The 17,933-nt window shown below is 34.4% G+C and overlaps 1 protein-coding gene across 8 annotated transcripts in view; it reads left to right on the top strand.

The window, feature by feature from the left end:
* LOC144968175 (serine/threonine-protein kinase D3-like) overlaps positions 1-17,933 on the top strand; it is a 186,242-nt gene that overhangs the window by 163,070 nt on the left and 5,239 nt on the right. For 5 of the 8 annotated variants that reach the window (XM_078906268.1, XM_078906259.1, XM_078906248.1 and 2 more), the window contains exons 21-22: positions 1,615-1,759; positions 15,118-15,240. In XM_078906268.1, the coding sequence (XP_078762394.1) occupies positions 1,615-1,759; positions 15,118-15,240 (268 nt within the window). Of the gene's footprint in view, positions 1-1,614; positions 2,259-15,117; positions 15,241-17,933 lie in introns of those variants that run through there. The other 3 variants (XM_078906309.1, XM_078906299.1, XM_078906289.1) reach the window with 2 other exon arrangements.

Raw genomic sequence — 17,933 nt, 5'->3', positions numbered from 1 at the left:
ATTTGATTAATGATTCATTTTATTAAATTGTTATATAAGTAATTCATATTAATAACATATTTACAACAATAAGATAATTTTTAAAGATAGTTTTCAAAATTTCATCTTATTTTTTAAGAATGTGCAGTTATTTTATTATTACTTGACTTGCAGCGTCTGTTTAAATTTGTGTGCCAATAGCTGAATAGGAATCATGTGTGAAAGATTGGAATTATCTGCGTCGTTAGTATTGTTTTTGTTGACAGTTTTAATTAAGCAACTATTCAAGTCCTCAACCCATTTTCTTTGTAAATTTTGTATCTGCAGATAAGTTTCCTGCAAATTGTAAATTTTCAAATATGTCAAATTTCACTTTTATTTTGTTAAATAGGTTAGATCTGATTTTAATCTCTCAAGTAGTAGTATCTTCACAACAAATGGACATAAAATCATTTGTACTGAGTGTGAGACCGGTTTATTAAGTTGTCTTTATTACTGACGTAACTTAATGAGTAAATTTAAGAAATACACAAAATGCGCTTAATCAATGAAATCAAATTAAAAAATGTCCTCTTTCATCCACTGTGATTGGAAGTGGGTTGTTATATCTGTGGAAATTGCATAGTTTGCTTGTAACAAAATAAATAATTGGATATCGTTCCATACGCTATCTAAATCCCTGAATCTCTTTTTATATAAGTATATATACAGGGAAATGATTTATTATTGTTCTATCCTCACACTATGGTATACCAAAGGTTTTTTGAATAATTTAAATTTTTTTTTTTAAACTTGAGGGGAAATTATTACAATATTATTTTTTAAAAAATTATTATTAAATTAACAAAAACAATTGATACATTGTTTGTGATGTATATAAATATTGGCATCTGTAGAGGAATGCCTTTGTATCCACATGGTTTGAAAGTTATTGAAAAAGTGCTGCGTACTCAACAGGTATAAAATGTGAATATTTTTTTGGAAAATTTAACTCCTGCTGATAAATTCAGGTGTATGTTCACCTACAGTAATTTTGAGTGATTTGGAGGTTATTAACCATGGTGATCCCATTTTCTAATTTTTACGGTACAGTGATGGAAATATAACTAAGTGATATTTTCACTATTTAAAGGCATGTACTAATGTCTTTTTACTGGATTTCAGCACTCAGAAAGGGATCTATCAATGTGTTTGTGTAAAAGTTAAGTAAATTTTTGCCTATTGAATTGGCAACTCTGTTAAACGTGTTTAGCATATTTATTTACGATTGCTTTATATATAAAGCTTAATCTCATTAAAATTATATGGACAAGCTTCCCCTTCTCATGGACTTTTAGACAATGATTTTTTTTGTGAGAAACATAAGCCCGGTTTATAAATTATGCTTTTAAAAATTCCCTTGCATGAAATCAGTTATCCTGCTTCAAATAAATAGGATTGCAAAATTGAGTGTTAAACATTTGATGGACATAACTTCAAGTTACCAGAAAGTACCATCACTAAGATGGATCTGTAAATGTTTATTATTAGCCAATTTGAATTCAAGCTTTGCAATTAGGAAGAAATTAAAGGTTCAAGATCATTTAGATTTTTCTTCCACTCTGACATTATTGATGTAATCTTCATCATTCCTAGGACTACCAAACTTGGTGTGATCTACGCATTTTGGAAATGCAGGTTGGAAACCTGCGATACCTGACGCATGAATCAGATGATGAGAGATGGGAGAAGCATCGAAAGGAACGGAACCTCAAAACATGGGATGAGATCGGTCAAAAAGGTGTGAATGAGAAATACTCCTTCAGAAATTTTCGTGAAAAGCAGGCAGCCAATCAACAAAATAATAACACAAAGGCTTCATGACAAAGACTGTGACTAGCTGCCTTCTTGTCCATTTCTTGTTGTATTATTTATCTTTTATAAATATTATTATTATTCCACCTTTACTTTCCTGTTGAGCCAGCCCTACTTTCATCACATCTTTCAGCTGTTGAGTACAAATATGGCCTTGAGTATCTCTCTCTCTCTCTCTCTTTTTTTTTTCCAAATATAATTTATATTCTCATTGTTGTTTCCCTTGTATGACACCGTGCTGTATATAAGTTCTTCATCTTAAGGATGTCTGTCGCTGCTTTATTTCCTTATTTATTACTTTCTTTTTTTTTCGCTCTCTGTGTTTGCTTTTCTTTTTTTTTTTCTCTGGCTGTTTCATAATGAATTTTTTCTTTTTTGATTATGGTTTGTTTTTGTTTTTTTACTTCCTTTTGAAGGGGAGAGAGGGGTGTCACTTTTTGCTGCTCTCTCTCTCTCTCTCTCTCTCTCTCTCTCTCTCTCTCTCTCTCTCTCTCTCTCTTCTTTCTCTCTCTCTCTCTCTCTCTCTCTCTCTCTCTCTCTCTCTCTCTCTTCTCTCTCTCTCTCTCTCTCTCTCTCTCTCTCTCTCTCTCTCTCTCTCTCTCTCTCTCTCTCTCTCTCCACTTTTTGTCATATTTCTTCTTTCCCTCTTCTTTTTTTAGCCCTCCATTTCTCTTTTTCCAATTGAAAATTTTTTTGTTGGGTGTTAACATTTCTTTGCTAATTATTTTGGTGCAGTTTTTATTTTTATTTGAGAGATATGTTTTTATCTCATTTCATGTTTTGATTTACTCTGTTTTTTTTCTTATCCTCGTTTTAAGGAGCTTACATCTTACTCTGATGTAGTTTTTTTTTTTTAATTGCAATTTTGTTCTTGTTTGAATGTTGTGTTTACTTTGTTATAATTTTTTCACTTTCATTTCCCTTTTTTTCACATCTTTTTTGTACATTGCTATTCAAATTTTTCTCAAATCACCCTTGTTATATTGATTGCACTCGGTTATCAATGTCCGAGACATTGAACCCCATTCTTTAAACCGTTAGTGTTCAGCCTGCGAAGGCAAAACATTTTGTTTCTCAATGCTGATACAACTCATAGCAAGAATTTCTCTGATAGGTGACTTAACCATTTCTCTCTACAATTCTTGGAAGAGAATGGTTCAACTAAATTATCTATAAGTTTCAAAATATATAGAAAATACGCTTTTGAAATTTATTCTGTTCAATAGTGTTTATAAGAAGGGGGTGTGTATTGGAGGAAAGAATGTAACAAATCTGAGGTATGCAGATGATACGGTTCTACTGGCAGAATCTGAACATGAACTACAAGAATTACTGGATGTTGTAGTCAGGAGTAGTGAAAATATGGGACTGGAACTGAATATATCTAAAACAGAATGTATGACGGTATCTAAAAATAATAACCCACCAGCCTGTGTAATAACAAGCAGAGGACAAACAATACAACAAGTTGAATGTTTCAAATATTTAGGCTTCAATGTAACATCCAATGGAAAATCAGATTGTGAAATAAAGAAAAGAATAGGTATGGCGAAGAATGCATTCAACCAGCTGCATACAATTATGAAAAACAGGAATATTAGCATGAAAACAAAATCAAAGTCCTGGATTGCTATGTACTGTCTGTGCTGCTATATGGTTGTGAGAGCTGGACCATAAACAAGACCATGGTTAAAAGACTGGAGGCAGTGGAAATGTGGTTTTACAGAAGAATGATGAGGGTGTCATGGATGGAAAGGAAAAGAAATGAAGAAATTTTAGAAATGGCCAACAGAAAAAGATCACTGATAACAAAAATCATCAAACGCCAAATGGAATTTTTAGGACACATTATCCGCCACCCTGGTTTGGAAATACTCGCCTTGACTGGAAATATGAATGGAAAAAGAATAAGAGGAAGACAAAGAATAACGTATTTGAAAGGGATAAGAACTTGGACAGATGAAGCTGAGAAAGGTGGCGCTGCTTTAATAGAATTGGCAAGAGATAGATCAGCTTGGCGGAAGATGACCTCCGACGTCTGCTTCAGATATGGAACTAGATGAGATGAGAGTGTTTATTGAGGGAAGTTTTAAATCATTTTTAAAAAAGGTCATCTTTCGAAATACCATTTTAAAAAAAATATCGCGTAAATCTATATTGTCATATAAGAAAGATTTTGTAAGAAAATAAGTTCCTTGTAATTGCAAAATGTATGTATCAGTTAGTAGCTAATGTTGGTGCAATATTTTTACAATTGTCCTCTGGAAAAAAAGATAAGAGAATATTTCTTGCATTGAGCTGTAGCATGCTTGTTGTCTTTAAAAATGATTTATGTTACAGTTATACGTTTTTCAGTTTTTGTTTGAAAATATTATAATCTCAGACATCAATGATCTGAGTTACATTTATATTTTTTTTTAGATAATATTGTTTTTGTTTTTTTTCATCAACTTGATGGCAGAGTGGAAGAGCGCAATTAAAAGTTTACAAATGGATATATATTTTTTTCTCACTTTTATTTCATACAAATTCCCTTTTCTTTTTTTCTTCCGTCAAATTGATGTGCACTAATGATTATTTTGATAAAGTTGATAAGCATGTTAGAGTGTGCATTGCGATCTGAATTCTATGTTTTATTAGTATGATATATTTTTCCAAGGTCTCTGTATTGGGACTGTGAGTGAAACAAATCAAATTTATTTTGATTTACAATCAGAATCTGTGATTTATTGATTTGTGTTAGTGAATTATATATATATTTTGTTCTATTTTTCCCCCTTTTAATTTGGGATTGTAGCCCAACTTTTCATTTATTGATGAAGAGATAAAATATTTTTTATTCATATTTATGGGGAAAAAAGATTGATGACAATAATGATGATATGAGAGGCTTCAGGGTGCTTAGTACTTATTGGATTTCTTTCGTATTTCAATGTGATTTAAGTACAACTATGGGATATCATGGAACTGATACAGCTTGGATGCTTTTACAAATGTTTTGACCAAATTCATCTTGGATTTATTTTTGTCATATGGACAAGCATCTTCCTTCCCTTCTCATTGTAGATGCTAAGGCGTTTAGGGCAGCTTTGGTCAAAAACCCAACAAAACAAGTCCTTTTGATACCTAATAAAAATATACAAATAATAATATACATACATTCTACCTCCATATGTGATAACTACTTAAATATGTGTCATTAAGACTTTCGATTCCTGTTTATTGTTACTAGAATTTATGGGAAATGGAATTTTGCTATTTTGTGTGAAGGGCTATACTGTCGTAATCTGGAAATACCCATATTTAAAAACTTGGCCGGAAAACTCGTCCTTCAAATATTGATCGATTTAAATGACCCCCACCTTGGCAAAAACTCTTAAACCTGCGACTTCGCAAAGTCCCAGATTTGAGAGTTTTTGCCAAGATGAGGGTCATTTAAATTGATCGATATTTGAAGGACAAGTTTTCTGGCCAAAGTTTATATATAGGTTTTTCCAGAGTACGGCAGTATAGAGCAATTACAGATGTCTTTGGGTTTTCTTTCTTTTCTTCTTTTTTATTTTATTTTTTGGGAGGTCATACACTGGTGATGTTTGTTTTAACATTTATCAAGTTTGAATTTTTGTCATTTTTTCATCCCATATTCGTGATTTTTATTTCATTCAAGCTGTAGAAACTTAACAGGCAGAAAAATGTTTCTTTGTTTAAAAAGATTGTTACTCACTGGAATCTGGAAACAAGGTATAAAGCAAAGAGGTTTCTCAATCGTAGTTAATTCAGTTTTATGTTGCTTATCCTGATATTCAGTGCTTGGCATCATTAGACCTGCCCAACTCTGAAAAAAGCCATATGCAGTTAGCTCAGTCATACAAAAATGTTTTTTTCTTTCTTTTTTAATTTTGATTTATTTTTTTTGTTTGTTTGTTTGTTTGTTTGTTTGTTTGTTTGTTTGTGATGTTTTGTAATTTGATTTGATTTGATTTTTTTGGATTTATAGTATATTCTTTTGTGATGTTACATGCATTGTGAAAATAGTATGTGGTTCAATTATCTGCTTTGTATACACTGAATGGCCCGGGTGACTTCTTGCCTTAAGGCTCCAAGTGACCTCTTATTCACTGAAGTCTCCAAGTGACCTCTTATTCACTGAAGTCTCCAAGTGACCTCTTATTCACTTAAGTCTCCAAGTGACCTCTTATTCACTTAAGGCCCCAGGTGACCTCTCAGTTCTCCATTTGGATATTGAGATTACTTTAAGGCTGAAATTTGCTTGGATATTTTACCCTATTGCTGCATGTTTTTATAATTTATTTATTCATTGTAAACATTTACCTTTTTTTCGTTAAGATTTTTGAATATTTATTTGTGTTTATATGTCATTCAATTTAGAGTTGGTTTCTTTTTGTCTTAATAATATACACACCTTAATCCCTTGCAATCAAAGTATACGCTACTTTATGATATTAATTGCTGCCTTAATTAAATTAAATTGTCTTAAGCCATGCACACTCTCCGGGTATATGGGAACACGTGTAAGAGTTTGGATAAAAATGTTTGGAGTGTGAAAGCAATAGATGGCAGAGGAAGGACGAGGAATGGTGGGGGGGGGGGGGGGGGGGGGGGGGGGGGGGGGAGAGAGAGAGAGAGAGAGAGAGAGATTCAATATGATTATATTAAATTAATATATTAAGTTTTATATTTAAAGAGATGGTACAAAACAGGGTCAATCTATATGTCTTGTATAACCAGTTGTTCGATATTTCCAATATCAATTCAAACAAGCAGAAAAGTATCTCTGACTGATTATGGTAGAAACTTGTGTTGGAAGCTCAATAGAATAGATTATTGAAAAGATCAACTTTTGTTCTTCGCTTGAACTGTACTTCATTTCATTTTACATTCGAGGTTTAAGTGTGTTGAAAGCGCTGTTGGCCCTGCATCTGGTACTATCCTCTGTGTGTGTTTGTTTGCGTGTTTATGTATATATGTATATGTGTGATTCGTTTACTCTGAAATTGATCCCAAAAATGTTCTAAAACGCGCCTTAACAAATTCCTTAGAGGAGGAAAATTGGGAAAACTATAAGGAAGATTTTGTTTTGAACATTACTTTTTCTTGCTTTCTACTTTTTTTTAAAAATCGTAAAATGGGATTTGACATAGTCCCAGTAATTACAACAATATTATTATCTGTGTCTCAGCTATGCCTTACGGATTTATATGACTTACTTAAACCTGTTGGGTTCCTCTGTCTGTGTATCGCTCGATCCATTGTGATCATTCCGCCTAAGTGTGTACTCGAGAAGTCACACAAATGTGTTGATTAATGAGCAGTGAAGCTAAGAACACCAGGGAGTTCATCAATTAATTATATTTCTCTCATTCCAAACTACATTCCATAGGATAGACGACAATACAATACATTTGTCACCAATGCACATAATTACATCTTCATTTTTAAAAATATATAATTATTTTTGTACTTGGAAAAGGTGATGGGTTAGGATGTGAAGGTTCTCTCTCTCTCTCTCTCTCTCTCTCTCTCTCTCTCTCTCTCTCTCTCTCTCTCTCTCTCTCTCTCTCTCTCGCTCACATTATCTCTCTCTCCCTCTGTCTCTCCCTCTCTCACTCTATCTCTCTATCCCCGCTCCTCTCCTCTCTCTCTCTCCTTCTCTCTCTCTATCTATCTATCTGTCTCTCTCTCTCTCTCTCTCTCTCTCTCTCTCTCTCTCTCTCTCTCTCTCTCTCTATTTCTTACTTTCTCTCGTCTGGTGTTAGATACTTTATATGATACTTTTCGTCATATTTTAAAGTCATTTTCTCGCATTGTCCTTAAAATCAAGTGTCTCTATAAGATGAATATCTTTATTTCAAGATAGCTTACATTTACAACAATGAGCTTCGTTGTATCGTCGGACCAAGAGAGAAGAGCTTTTACTATTGAAAATGTATGTTTTTCATTTATAGTTTTTGACCATAGACATCAATGAATTATTTCAGGACTTAAAAAATCCTTTTTTCCCCTTCTTTTGCCGATTCTTAGAGGGATCAGTCAGTTGTCCGTTCTTTTTGGACCTTTTTTTATCTTGTATTTCCATCTTTAAATTTATCACCGAGTATATTCTCCACTTTATTGTGGGTTTTGTTTTTGTCTGTGCAAATAGAAATACTTATATGCTTGGTAGTGTGTAGCGTGGGAGCGATGGATGGAAAGGAGAGAGAGAGAGAGAGAGAGAGAGAGATGAGAGAGAGAGATGAGTATAAATGTAGGATTTTTTATAACTTAAAATGACACTGTTCAAAGCAATAATATTCAATTTTCATTCCCATTTAAATATTCGCCACTGTCTGTATCTTCCTCATTATTATTATACTTTGCTTTCACCTTTTCATTATTATTTTTTCCATCATCCAAGTTAGTGCCACCACCGTCGTCGTCACCAACAGTCGCCATCACCATCATCATCATCATCATCACCATCATCATCATATCACCATCCAATTCTTCATTGCCCCCAATCACTGCTAATTTACAATTTTGTTTGTAAATATTAAATGACCTTAAATCATACTGGATACATAATCTTGAAAGATAAATAAAAAAAAAGCTTGATATAGCACATACTGATTACACTTCCTGTTTTGTGTTCACTCTTTGACTAGCTGCAAATTGCACCAGCTTTATTTTTGAATTACCCCAATATTATCATGTTTGCGAAAATATCCTTTTCTGGTCATTGTCATCAATGATATTATTCATTATTGCTTGATTCTTTTGCTTTGTTACGCTTTTGATGTTGTTTTTCTTTTGTCTTCAATTTTATTTCCCCATTCCTATTTCTCTTTTACAGGACGATAACACGACAATGACTTACATTCTATGTGCACATATTAGCAGGTCTTATACAAGAACACAATTATGGGCTTGTATTTACATTGTTGTAGTGGACAATAGTTTGCGTTGGTGTGAGAGTATTTCCATTAATAACACTAAGACCATAACATTTTGGGTTATCAGACTTGCAGACCAGTACACGTCACTTACATTACTTCTTTACTTTTGTGACAAAATTCAAATTTATAAAGCATAGTTTATTGATTAGTCGCGTCACAGTTGAAATATTAATTGTGCACTCTGTAGCAATCAGCTGACATTATGACGTTGCCACATATCAAGAGGTACATAATCTCATTAGTTTTGCTAGAACTGTGTGAAATGCAACGTTCACAGTAAATGATATTGGAAATGTCAGTTGAAATAGTGCCTGCTTTAAAATTAACAGTTAAGGTATTGGCTGTAGCTCTCTGTTTCCTGCATTCTTGTTCTTTGTGAAAACGCCATACATTTCTTTTATCATCTATATATGCTCACTCTTTTATCTGACTCCTGTATTTTTACTTTTTCAAGTGAAAAAGACGTCGAACCAAAACGAATGCGAGATAAAAAGCTGACATCATTGCGCACCTTCTCACAATTTTAGTATTTAAAAAAAATATTATAGTGGTCATTTGATCCAGGTGTGACTAGAGTGCTTTTAAATTTAAATCTCAAAAACAAACAGGTTTTTAATTTAATTCAACGAGCCCACTTGTTCGGCAAGAAAAAAAATGCAAAACAAATAAACAAAAAAAGTGACTAGACGATCAATGTCAAATGAAATCAAGTCTAGGCAGTCCGGTTGTCAAATTATTATATCTATTCCTTTATCGGATGTTGACAGTCAGCTTTACTCATTTTATCCAAAGACTGTCAGAAAGGCACTATGTAAATACATATATATGAATATGCATATAATATATATCATGTGGTCACACAAAAAAACCCACAAAAAACATGCGCTTTTTGTCGGCTCTTCAAGGCTCTTCATGGATTTCTTTCAAATTCAAAACAAAATGTAACAAATCCTTATACGTAGATTGATTTTTCAAAACCGTGTTCAGAAATACAATATCAGGTGGGAAATGGCGCACCATTGCAGAGAATAAATAGCGATGGTCTTTGTTGCAATTTTTAGCAAACACTCATTATTATGTCATCATAAACATTATTTTCATCATCATGTAAAAAATCGCTTAGACTCTAGTACTAGTAGTACACTCGCATACCTATTTTGGTCCAACGATTACAACAAAGTTAGCACTTTAAAGAATTACAAGGAGCAAATGCCACAATAATTTGCGTCATCTTTTCGCCAATATCGAAATTTTTAGGTAGATCTAGTGTTACAAGATTTTTCAAAATCCGCTCATAATCTATAATTGTTAAACAAGAGTTCTAATAGTAGTGAAAATTTGGAAAAGATGTCTTTAAACTTTTAACAATAAAAAGAAATAAATAGCGGCTCGTTTTTTTAAAATTTGTGACTACACAGTTTATCAGACCTGTATACTGTAACGAAGAACTCGTAGAATTTTAACGTTTTGGCTCCAATTTTAGAACTTCATGAGCATCTTTAAGTCATTAAAACATATTGAAAACGAATGTTGATGGCAGAATACATACTTTTTAAGGATTTTGAAGTGTTATTTAAATCATTGTGAGGGTAAATTGCTGGTTTTTAAAGTTAACCATAGCAAATGAATTTCTAAATTTTCAAGTAAGTAGATTTGACATATTGAAATGCAATATAGAAACTCATGTCAGTCAGTTTTTATGAAGAAAAAGAAGATCGTTATTCTGGTTGTGGCGGCATGTTTGTCATATTTTTACGTACATTTTTTTTTTCTTTGCCTTTCTCTCTCTCTATGCTTCGGAGCCCATTAGCAACACTCATTTCAATTGAGCTGTTTTCATTTTTCACTACAAAAACCTCTATACTTCTCACTTTTTCTTTTGCTCTTAATTTAATTGCCAAATATTCAATCTATTTTCACTTTTGAAACGGCATAAAACTTGTCTTTAGCGCCATAAGGTTCATAAAAAAAATATAATTAATAAAAAAAAAAAAAAAATAGCAACTGAACAGACGTAAATGTGAACACCCTGGCATGGACATCAGATTAATTTAAACTGCTGAAGCTGAGCAAAATATGAACCATCCTTCGCATAGTCCGGTATTAGTCAGATTAACCAGTCTGTTGTACTCTGGAAAAACACGTATTTAAACATTTAGCCAGAACACTCGTTCTTCAAATATCGATCGATTTAATTGACCCTCATCTTGGCAAAAACTCTCAAACCTGGGACCTCCCGAGGCCATTTACATCGATCAATATTAACAGGACGAATTTTGTGGTCAAAGTCAATGTTTTAAATACTTGTCTTTCCAGGGTACGAGAGTGACTGGCTAAACAGATGAGGAAAATGGAGCCAAAGTGATCAGAATTAGGAATTTTAAGTTTGTAAAGGTTAATGAACAAAATTCACATTATTCAATGAAGGCTTATTATTCAAATTTTGGAAATTAAGCGTAAAGTTCAATAGTAAACATCAGGTTCACCACACCGATTTGATATAATTAGTCACAACTGCTTTTTTAATTCAAGGTACCAGGAACGGTAACGAAAACCAAAATATTGATTTTTGTTCATTATTTTTTTTTCCGTTGACTTGGTGGTTTCATTGATTATCTTAAGGACTAATTATGTATAATACAAGTACTTAGGATCAATGGCAATCAGGAGATTTACTATTGTAACGTCAGTTATTTGACACTGGAGCTATCGACAATGAATGGAAATGGATGATTTGTATTACAGTGGAATCCTCATAAAGCTGACATCGCCGGACCAGAAATATTGACTTATAGTAGCAAGATTGACTTTGTGGGTTAGTCAAAGAACAGAAAATTTAGGACCAAAATTAGGTGTTGACTTTGCGCGGGATCCCCTGTATATTACACACTGAAACCCGTTATACATTCAATCGAGATTATCGCGACCTTGATGACGAGCACGGGCTGTATTGAGTCGAAGATAAATCTATTTGTTATTCCACCAAATTTGCAAGGTCTCAAAAGTTATATGTTGGCTTTTCGTTGACGTCTTAGAATGGTGGTATTGCTGGAATCTACCCCCATTAAATATACGGCGAACGTCTTGGACAGATGATAATATTTAATTTTGCCCCCTCTTAACAAAGTGGAGAACGTGCAAGGAAGTTTGTATCTTTGGAATTATCCATGTTCGGTAAACTTTCTGTCTTTATCTAAGTTAGTTCCATTGATAATGAATAAAGACAACCTTGCTTTAAGTCGACCAATCTTTCTGGTCCAGCGATGTTGGCTTTATTCATTGTAATACAAATCATCCATTTCCATTCATTGTCGCAACCTTGACATATACCCCCTTCAGTGAGTAGAGGATGTTTTATGGGAAGTGGTAACAGTGAAATTTCTTTCCCGCCCCCCCCCCCCCCCCCCCCCTCCCTTTTCAGTTAAGTTGAGTACGTGTCATTTACATCTTACCCAGCAAACAAGAAGGTGGTATTTAGTTATGTGGTTGATGCTTGACTTTGAGGATCCGAAAACTGACCAGAATGATTGCAAATAGTGTCGCTTCAATTTATTACAGAGCTAAGTAATGTTCTGCCAATCATTTTTCATAAACGGATCATATGAATCGATCAATGGTTCATGTTGACTCGGTCGCACAATTTGTCTCTGTAGTAAATGGAAGCCAACGTTCACCTTCAGTTACGTAGTTAAATCTTAATGTTGATTTTAAAATGTGGAAGTTTCGTGTGATACCTATTCTAAAAATTCTGTGACGGGTGAGTTTTGTATAAATAGCAACATGGGTAACAATAGTAGTAGTAGTAGTAGTAGTAGTAGTAGTAGTAGTAGAAGTAATAGTAGTAAAAGTAGTAGTAGTATAAGTAATAATAGCAAAAAAGGAAGCATCAGAAGAAATCTTAAGTACTGGTAAGACAGTCCCTGCAGATTAGTGCGGGGCGGTCCTTGGCAAGCTTAAGGACCACGGTCCTACGGTCCTTGGGAAATGAAGACCGCAAGGACCGGTCCTAGGACATTGAACATTCCTGAGAGACTGTTGGAAATTCGAACCGGTTTGACCTTTTAGAGCGTGGGATCGTTCATTCTTGAACCGTTAAAGACCGTTACACGATGAAAACCGTGGCCTACAGGAGTAAAACACACGGAGTAGTCACACTCATTTCAAATTGTAACCTAATTAGAGAAGAGGGGTGATGCCTTCTTTATTTGCTCACCGTACTTCATTGTTACTTCGATAATTTAATAAAATTTGAAATTTATCCCCATTAACGGAGATAATGGCATCGCCCAAGGCGTTGATCGAGTTGTTCGTGGCGTTGATACACACACGCAACTCCTACCCCCCCCCCCCCTCCCCCACACACACATTAGAGGGCAGCGAGCATTGAAGAGTAAGAGAGAGACGTGAAGTTATAATAAGAGGGGGTGGATGAGGTGATAAGAGGGATCGATGGTGACTTTTCGCCAGATCTAACAAACTCAGCTACCCATTCATTGCTGAGTAGACAGCGATTCAGAAAAAAATCGACTGCACCCGGGATCGATCTCTGGCCCTTTGCGTATAAAGAGAGTGCTCTATCAACTGAGCTATCGGGGTCCCCAAATATTCTATTGGACTTTTTTAAAATTCAGAAGTTATAACTGGTTTTTTTGGAAGGAAGAAACTAATGAAACTCATATTATTTGATTAGTAAAAACACCAAACGAAATTTTAATATTATTGTATTATTTTAAATGACAACACTGCGATAGAAAGGAGTGGTGACAAGAGATGGACAAAAGAAAACAAAAAATCGGATTTGCTACTTGCTAGGTTCGACACACACACACACACACACACAAACACACACATCTTTTGTAGTCACATACATTTCAAACAATAACCCATTAGAGAAGAGGGGTCATGCCTTCACCATAGATCATTGTCATTGCGATCATTATGGTGTAGTAAATTTTGAAATTTACCCCGTATAATGGAATCGTCCAAGGCGTGCGCCTCCTGTTCCCCCCATCTCACACACGAAAGGGCGGTTTGCGGAGTGGAGGTTGGTGGTCGTCTGCCTGTATGGTCGTCTGTGTCGTTTAGTGTATGGCAAAGGGGGGTGGGTGCGATTAATTAAGTGGGATGGGTGGTGATTGGTGGAAGATAGGCAACCGAAGCAACGAATCGCTGGGGAAGTAGTAGGCTATGGCGCGAGACCGTAGGACCGTGGTCCTTGCAAGGACCGCCCCGCACTAGTTGAAAGGTGATAAGAAGTGAGGACCGCCGCCGGTCTTCCCCTCTGGGACGGTCTTCGGTTCACAGCTAAAAGACCGTCGGACCGCGGTCCAGACCGGTCTTCAGCGCGGCACTACTGCAGATCAATTATAATCATCGTTTTTGTTACGGTCGCTACAACGCAAATATCACGGTAAGTGAAAGGTGCTGTGTATATTATTGTTACGTACATAATAAGGAGTTGTAGATGTTCATAAACAATAGCTTTTAGTGCACAAAAAACGTGTTTTTTAAAATAGAAAAACATGGAAACAACTGCTTACTTGGTTCCTTTATCGCCTTAAAAACAAAACAAACCAAAAAAAAAAAAAAAAACCACTCAACAAACATTGTTAATATCATTGGAGAGCCGTTAACTTCAGCTATAAATACAACCTGAGTTATTAAAGAAAAGCATGCTTACACCACTGGATAATTATAAACATTATTTATACAATGATGCAGTTTGTGGTGTTAGTCCTATGATATAAATATTGCTTTCCTCATTTTCTGTAAACTAGTACTATATTGTATCTCATTTCTTTTGTAGATGAAAGGCATGAAGGAAACACTTTGAGCTCTTCAAAGGGTTAAATTACAAGATATACATGGGACGTTTTTGTTTTGTTATTGTTTCTTTGTTTGATTGTTTGTTTGTTTTTGTTTTTATTTGGGTGTTCTTTTGTTTTTTTTTGTTTTTTTGTGTTTTTATTTTGTTTTATTTTTTTTTATTTTTTTTGGGGGCCCGGGGGGGGGGGGGGGGGGTGCGTGCACAATTGCAAATTATAAAAGCCTCCTTGCAATGTTGTGACATCTAAATACAATATTTCGTTCCTTTCCTATAATGGTTGTGCTGCTATGAACACCCATTTATAACATAAACATACGATGAATTGTTTAAAAATGCCTCATGGAGATCTTGTTTAAATCTATCATTTCTACATTTTAAAATTTCCACTTATTCAAAGAAATGGTTCACACATCGTGCAAAGCTCAACATTTACTGGGTCCGATATCTGCACAAACTGGTTGATTTTCGTTTGATTGTATAATTCCATTTTATTTCCAATTGTAGAGAATGTGGGTCAACAGGAATATACAAGTATTCTAGACGCCTTGCCCAAAAGTTTTCTTCTCCTTCCCCTGGGCATGGTCGCTAATAACGGCCCAGGGGACAGTGCTGATGACGACGGCTACGGTAATGATGCTCTTATTTGTTCTTGAAATGGATGGACATTAGCAGAGTTGTTTGCACGAACGCACGTCATCGTTGACAGCACGACTCAATCGTCATTACCCACCACTCACTACTAATCACTCACAACTCACAATATTATTCTTTACTGTACATATTTATTCGGTGTTTGGCAGTGTTTCATTCCTCCGCTATATAATAGTGATCATGAAATGTTACCCATATTCTAATTGTCTAGCTCTCTTGAGTTTTCATTACATTTGTGTTTGGTTTTTTTTTTTTTTTGTTTTTTTTTTCAAGTCGTGCTTCCGTATGGTCGGTCGACTGAATGGCATTCCTTTGATCGCTATTATTTTGTTCCATATTTCGAAAAATTTCAACCTACAAAAATATTTTATCGGTGAAAAATATGCTTCATCAAATTGCGAGACTTAAAACGTTATAAAGATTTTGGATTTGGCCGAGGAATGGAACACAGAAATGCTTTTGTTCTGCACATTAGCGGTAGAGTTGCGTATAGGATTTAACACACAAGACTACTATTGAAAAGAATAGTTACCAGAATGGATGATTTCATGAATTTCTTCATATATGCCATTGAATGTAATCAACAACCAATCAGCTGCCATACTCTAGAAAACCATGTATTTAAAATATTGGCCGGAAAACTCGCCCTTCAAATATCGATTGATTTAAATGACACTCATCTTGTCAGAGACTTCCAAACCTGGGGCTAATTTAAAGTCTCAGGTACGTACTTAACTGCCCAAGTTTGAGAGTGTGTGCCATGTTTAAATCGACCGATATTTGAAGGACAAGTTTTCTTGCCATATTTTTAACTACGTGGATTTGACATGTTCAAAGCTTTCTTTAGATCTTTATATAAATATCCGACACCTCTCTTGAATGGGGATATATATTTTAATATTAAAAAGAAACACACAACAGCCTCCCCTCCCTCCCCCCCCCCTCCCCCAAATATACGAACATGTTGAATAAATAAGTATTTCCAATAGATATACGACCGAAATCGAAAAACCAGCTTGGACTAGGTCAGATTACTACAATAAATGTATTGAAGTTTAGAAAGAAAATGAATGGCCGCCTCCAAAGTCAGAATAGTTGAATATATTGTAAATTGAATAAATACATTCATATTTATTTTGTGTAGAGCAATTTGAGTAAAAATAAACAACTCCTAGATTCTAGCATATTCTATGTCTTCTTAAAAGATTAATTTATATTTCACCGCCCGATTGTCTGATTACATCAATGGCATATTAATTTATTCAAACTGAACTAATAAAACTTACTTTTTTGTGTGATATCAAACTACTGCTCGATGACGTCATGTCCAAAGTGTACCAGTTTCGGAGTTAATGATAAACATTCCTGCTGCGCACTGACACATCAAAATATTTTAACCTTTTTTGGCAAGAACAAATATATTTCAAATATCAACTTGTGTTTAGAAATTTTTTACGTTTGAGGTTTTTTGACCATGTATTTAAAATATTGGCCGGAAAACTCGCCCTTCAAATATCGATTGATTTAAATGACACTCATCTTGTCAGAGACTTCCAAACCTGGGGCTAATTTAAAGTCTCAGGTACGTACTTAAATGCCCAAGTTTGAGAGTGTGTGCCATGTTTAAATCGACCGATATTTGAAGGACAAGTTTTCTTGCCATATTTTTAACTACGTGGATTTGACAGGTTCAAAGCTTTCTTTAGATCTTTATATAAATATCCGACACCTCTCTTGAATGGGGATATATATTTTAATATTAAAAAGAAACACACAACAGCCTCCCCTCCCTCCCCCCCAGCCCCCTCCCTCCCCCAAATATACGAACATGTTGAATAAATAGGTATTTCCAATAGATATACGACCTAAATCGAAAAACTAGCTTGGACTAGGTCAGATTACTACAATAAATGTATTGAAGTTTAGAAAGAAAATGAATGGCCGCCTCCAAAGTCAGAATAGTTGAATATATTGTAAATTGAATAAATACATTCATATTTATTTTGTGTAGAGCAATTTGAGTAAAAATAAACAACTCCTAGATTCTAGCATATTCTATGTCTTCTTAAAAGATTAATTTATATTTCACCGCCCGATTGTCTGATTACATCAATGGCATATTAATTCATTCAAACTGAACTAATAAAACTTACTTTTTTGTGTGATATCAAACTACTGCTCGATGACGTCATGTCCAAAGTGTACCAGTTTCGGAGCTAATGATGAACATTCCTGCTGCGCACTGACACATCAAAATATTTTAACCTTTTTTGGCAAGAACAAATATATTTCAAATATCAACTTGTATTTAGAAATTTACGTTTGAGGTTTTTTGACAAGGTAAAGGTTTTCTCAGACACTTCTATAGAGCATTCTTAGTAGGTAATAGATTATCTTAAGTAGATGTAAGTTTTACTGGACATTTAAAAAAAACTTTTGTCAGTGTGTGGCAGATTTATAACACGTTTTCTTTCAATGTGGTCTTTCTAATTGTCAGGATCAAGTCGTTGACGATTGTTTTCCATTATTACTTCAATTTATGTGTCACTTAAACATTACACGAATGAAATTTTTTTTTAAAGGAAATAAAAACAAACAATGCGGAAAAGAAAATCTGATTAAAATCAAGATAAAATAATCGTCATTGTAACTTATTATAGAGACTTTGA

The sequence above is a fragment of the Berghia stephanieae genome, chromosome 1, assembly GCF_034508935.2.
Source record: "Berghia stephanieae isolate SIO BIC M18660-M18661 chromosome 1, UCSD_Bste_1.3, whole genome shotgun sequence".
NCBI classification, from domain to species: Eukaryota; Metazoa; Mollusca; class Gastropoda; order Nudibranchia; family Aeolidiidae; genus Berghia; species Berghia stephanieae.
The sequence above is the reverse complement of the archived record's forward strand: the minus strand, read 5'-3'. Positions and strand labels throughout refer to the sequence as shown.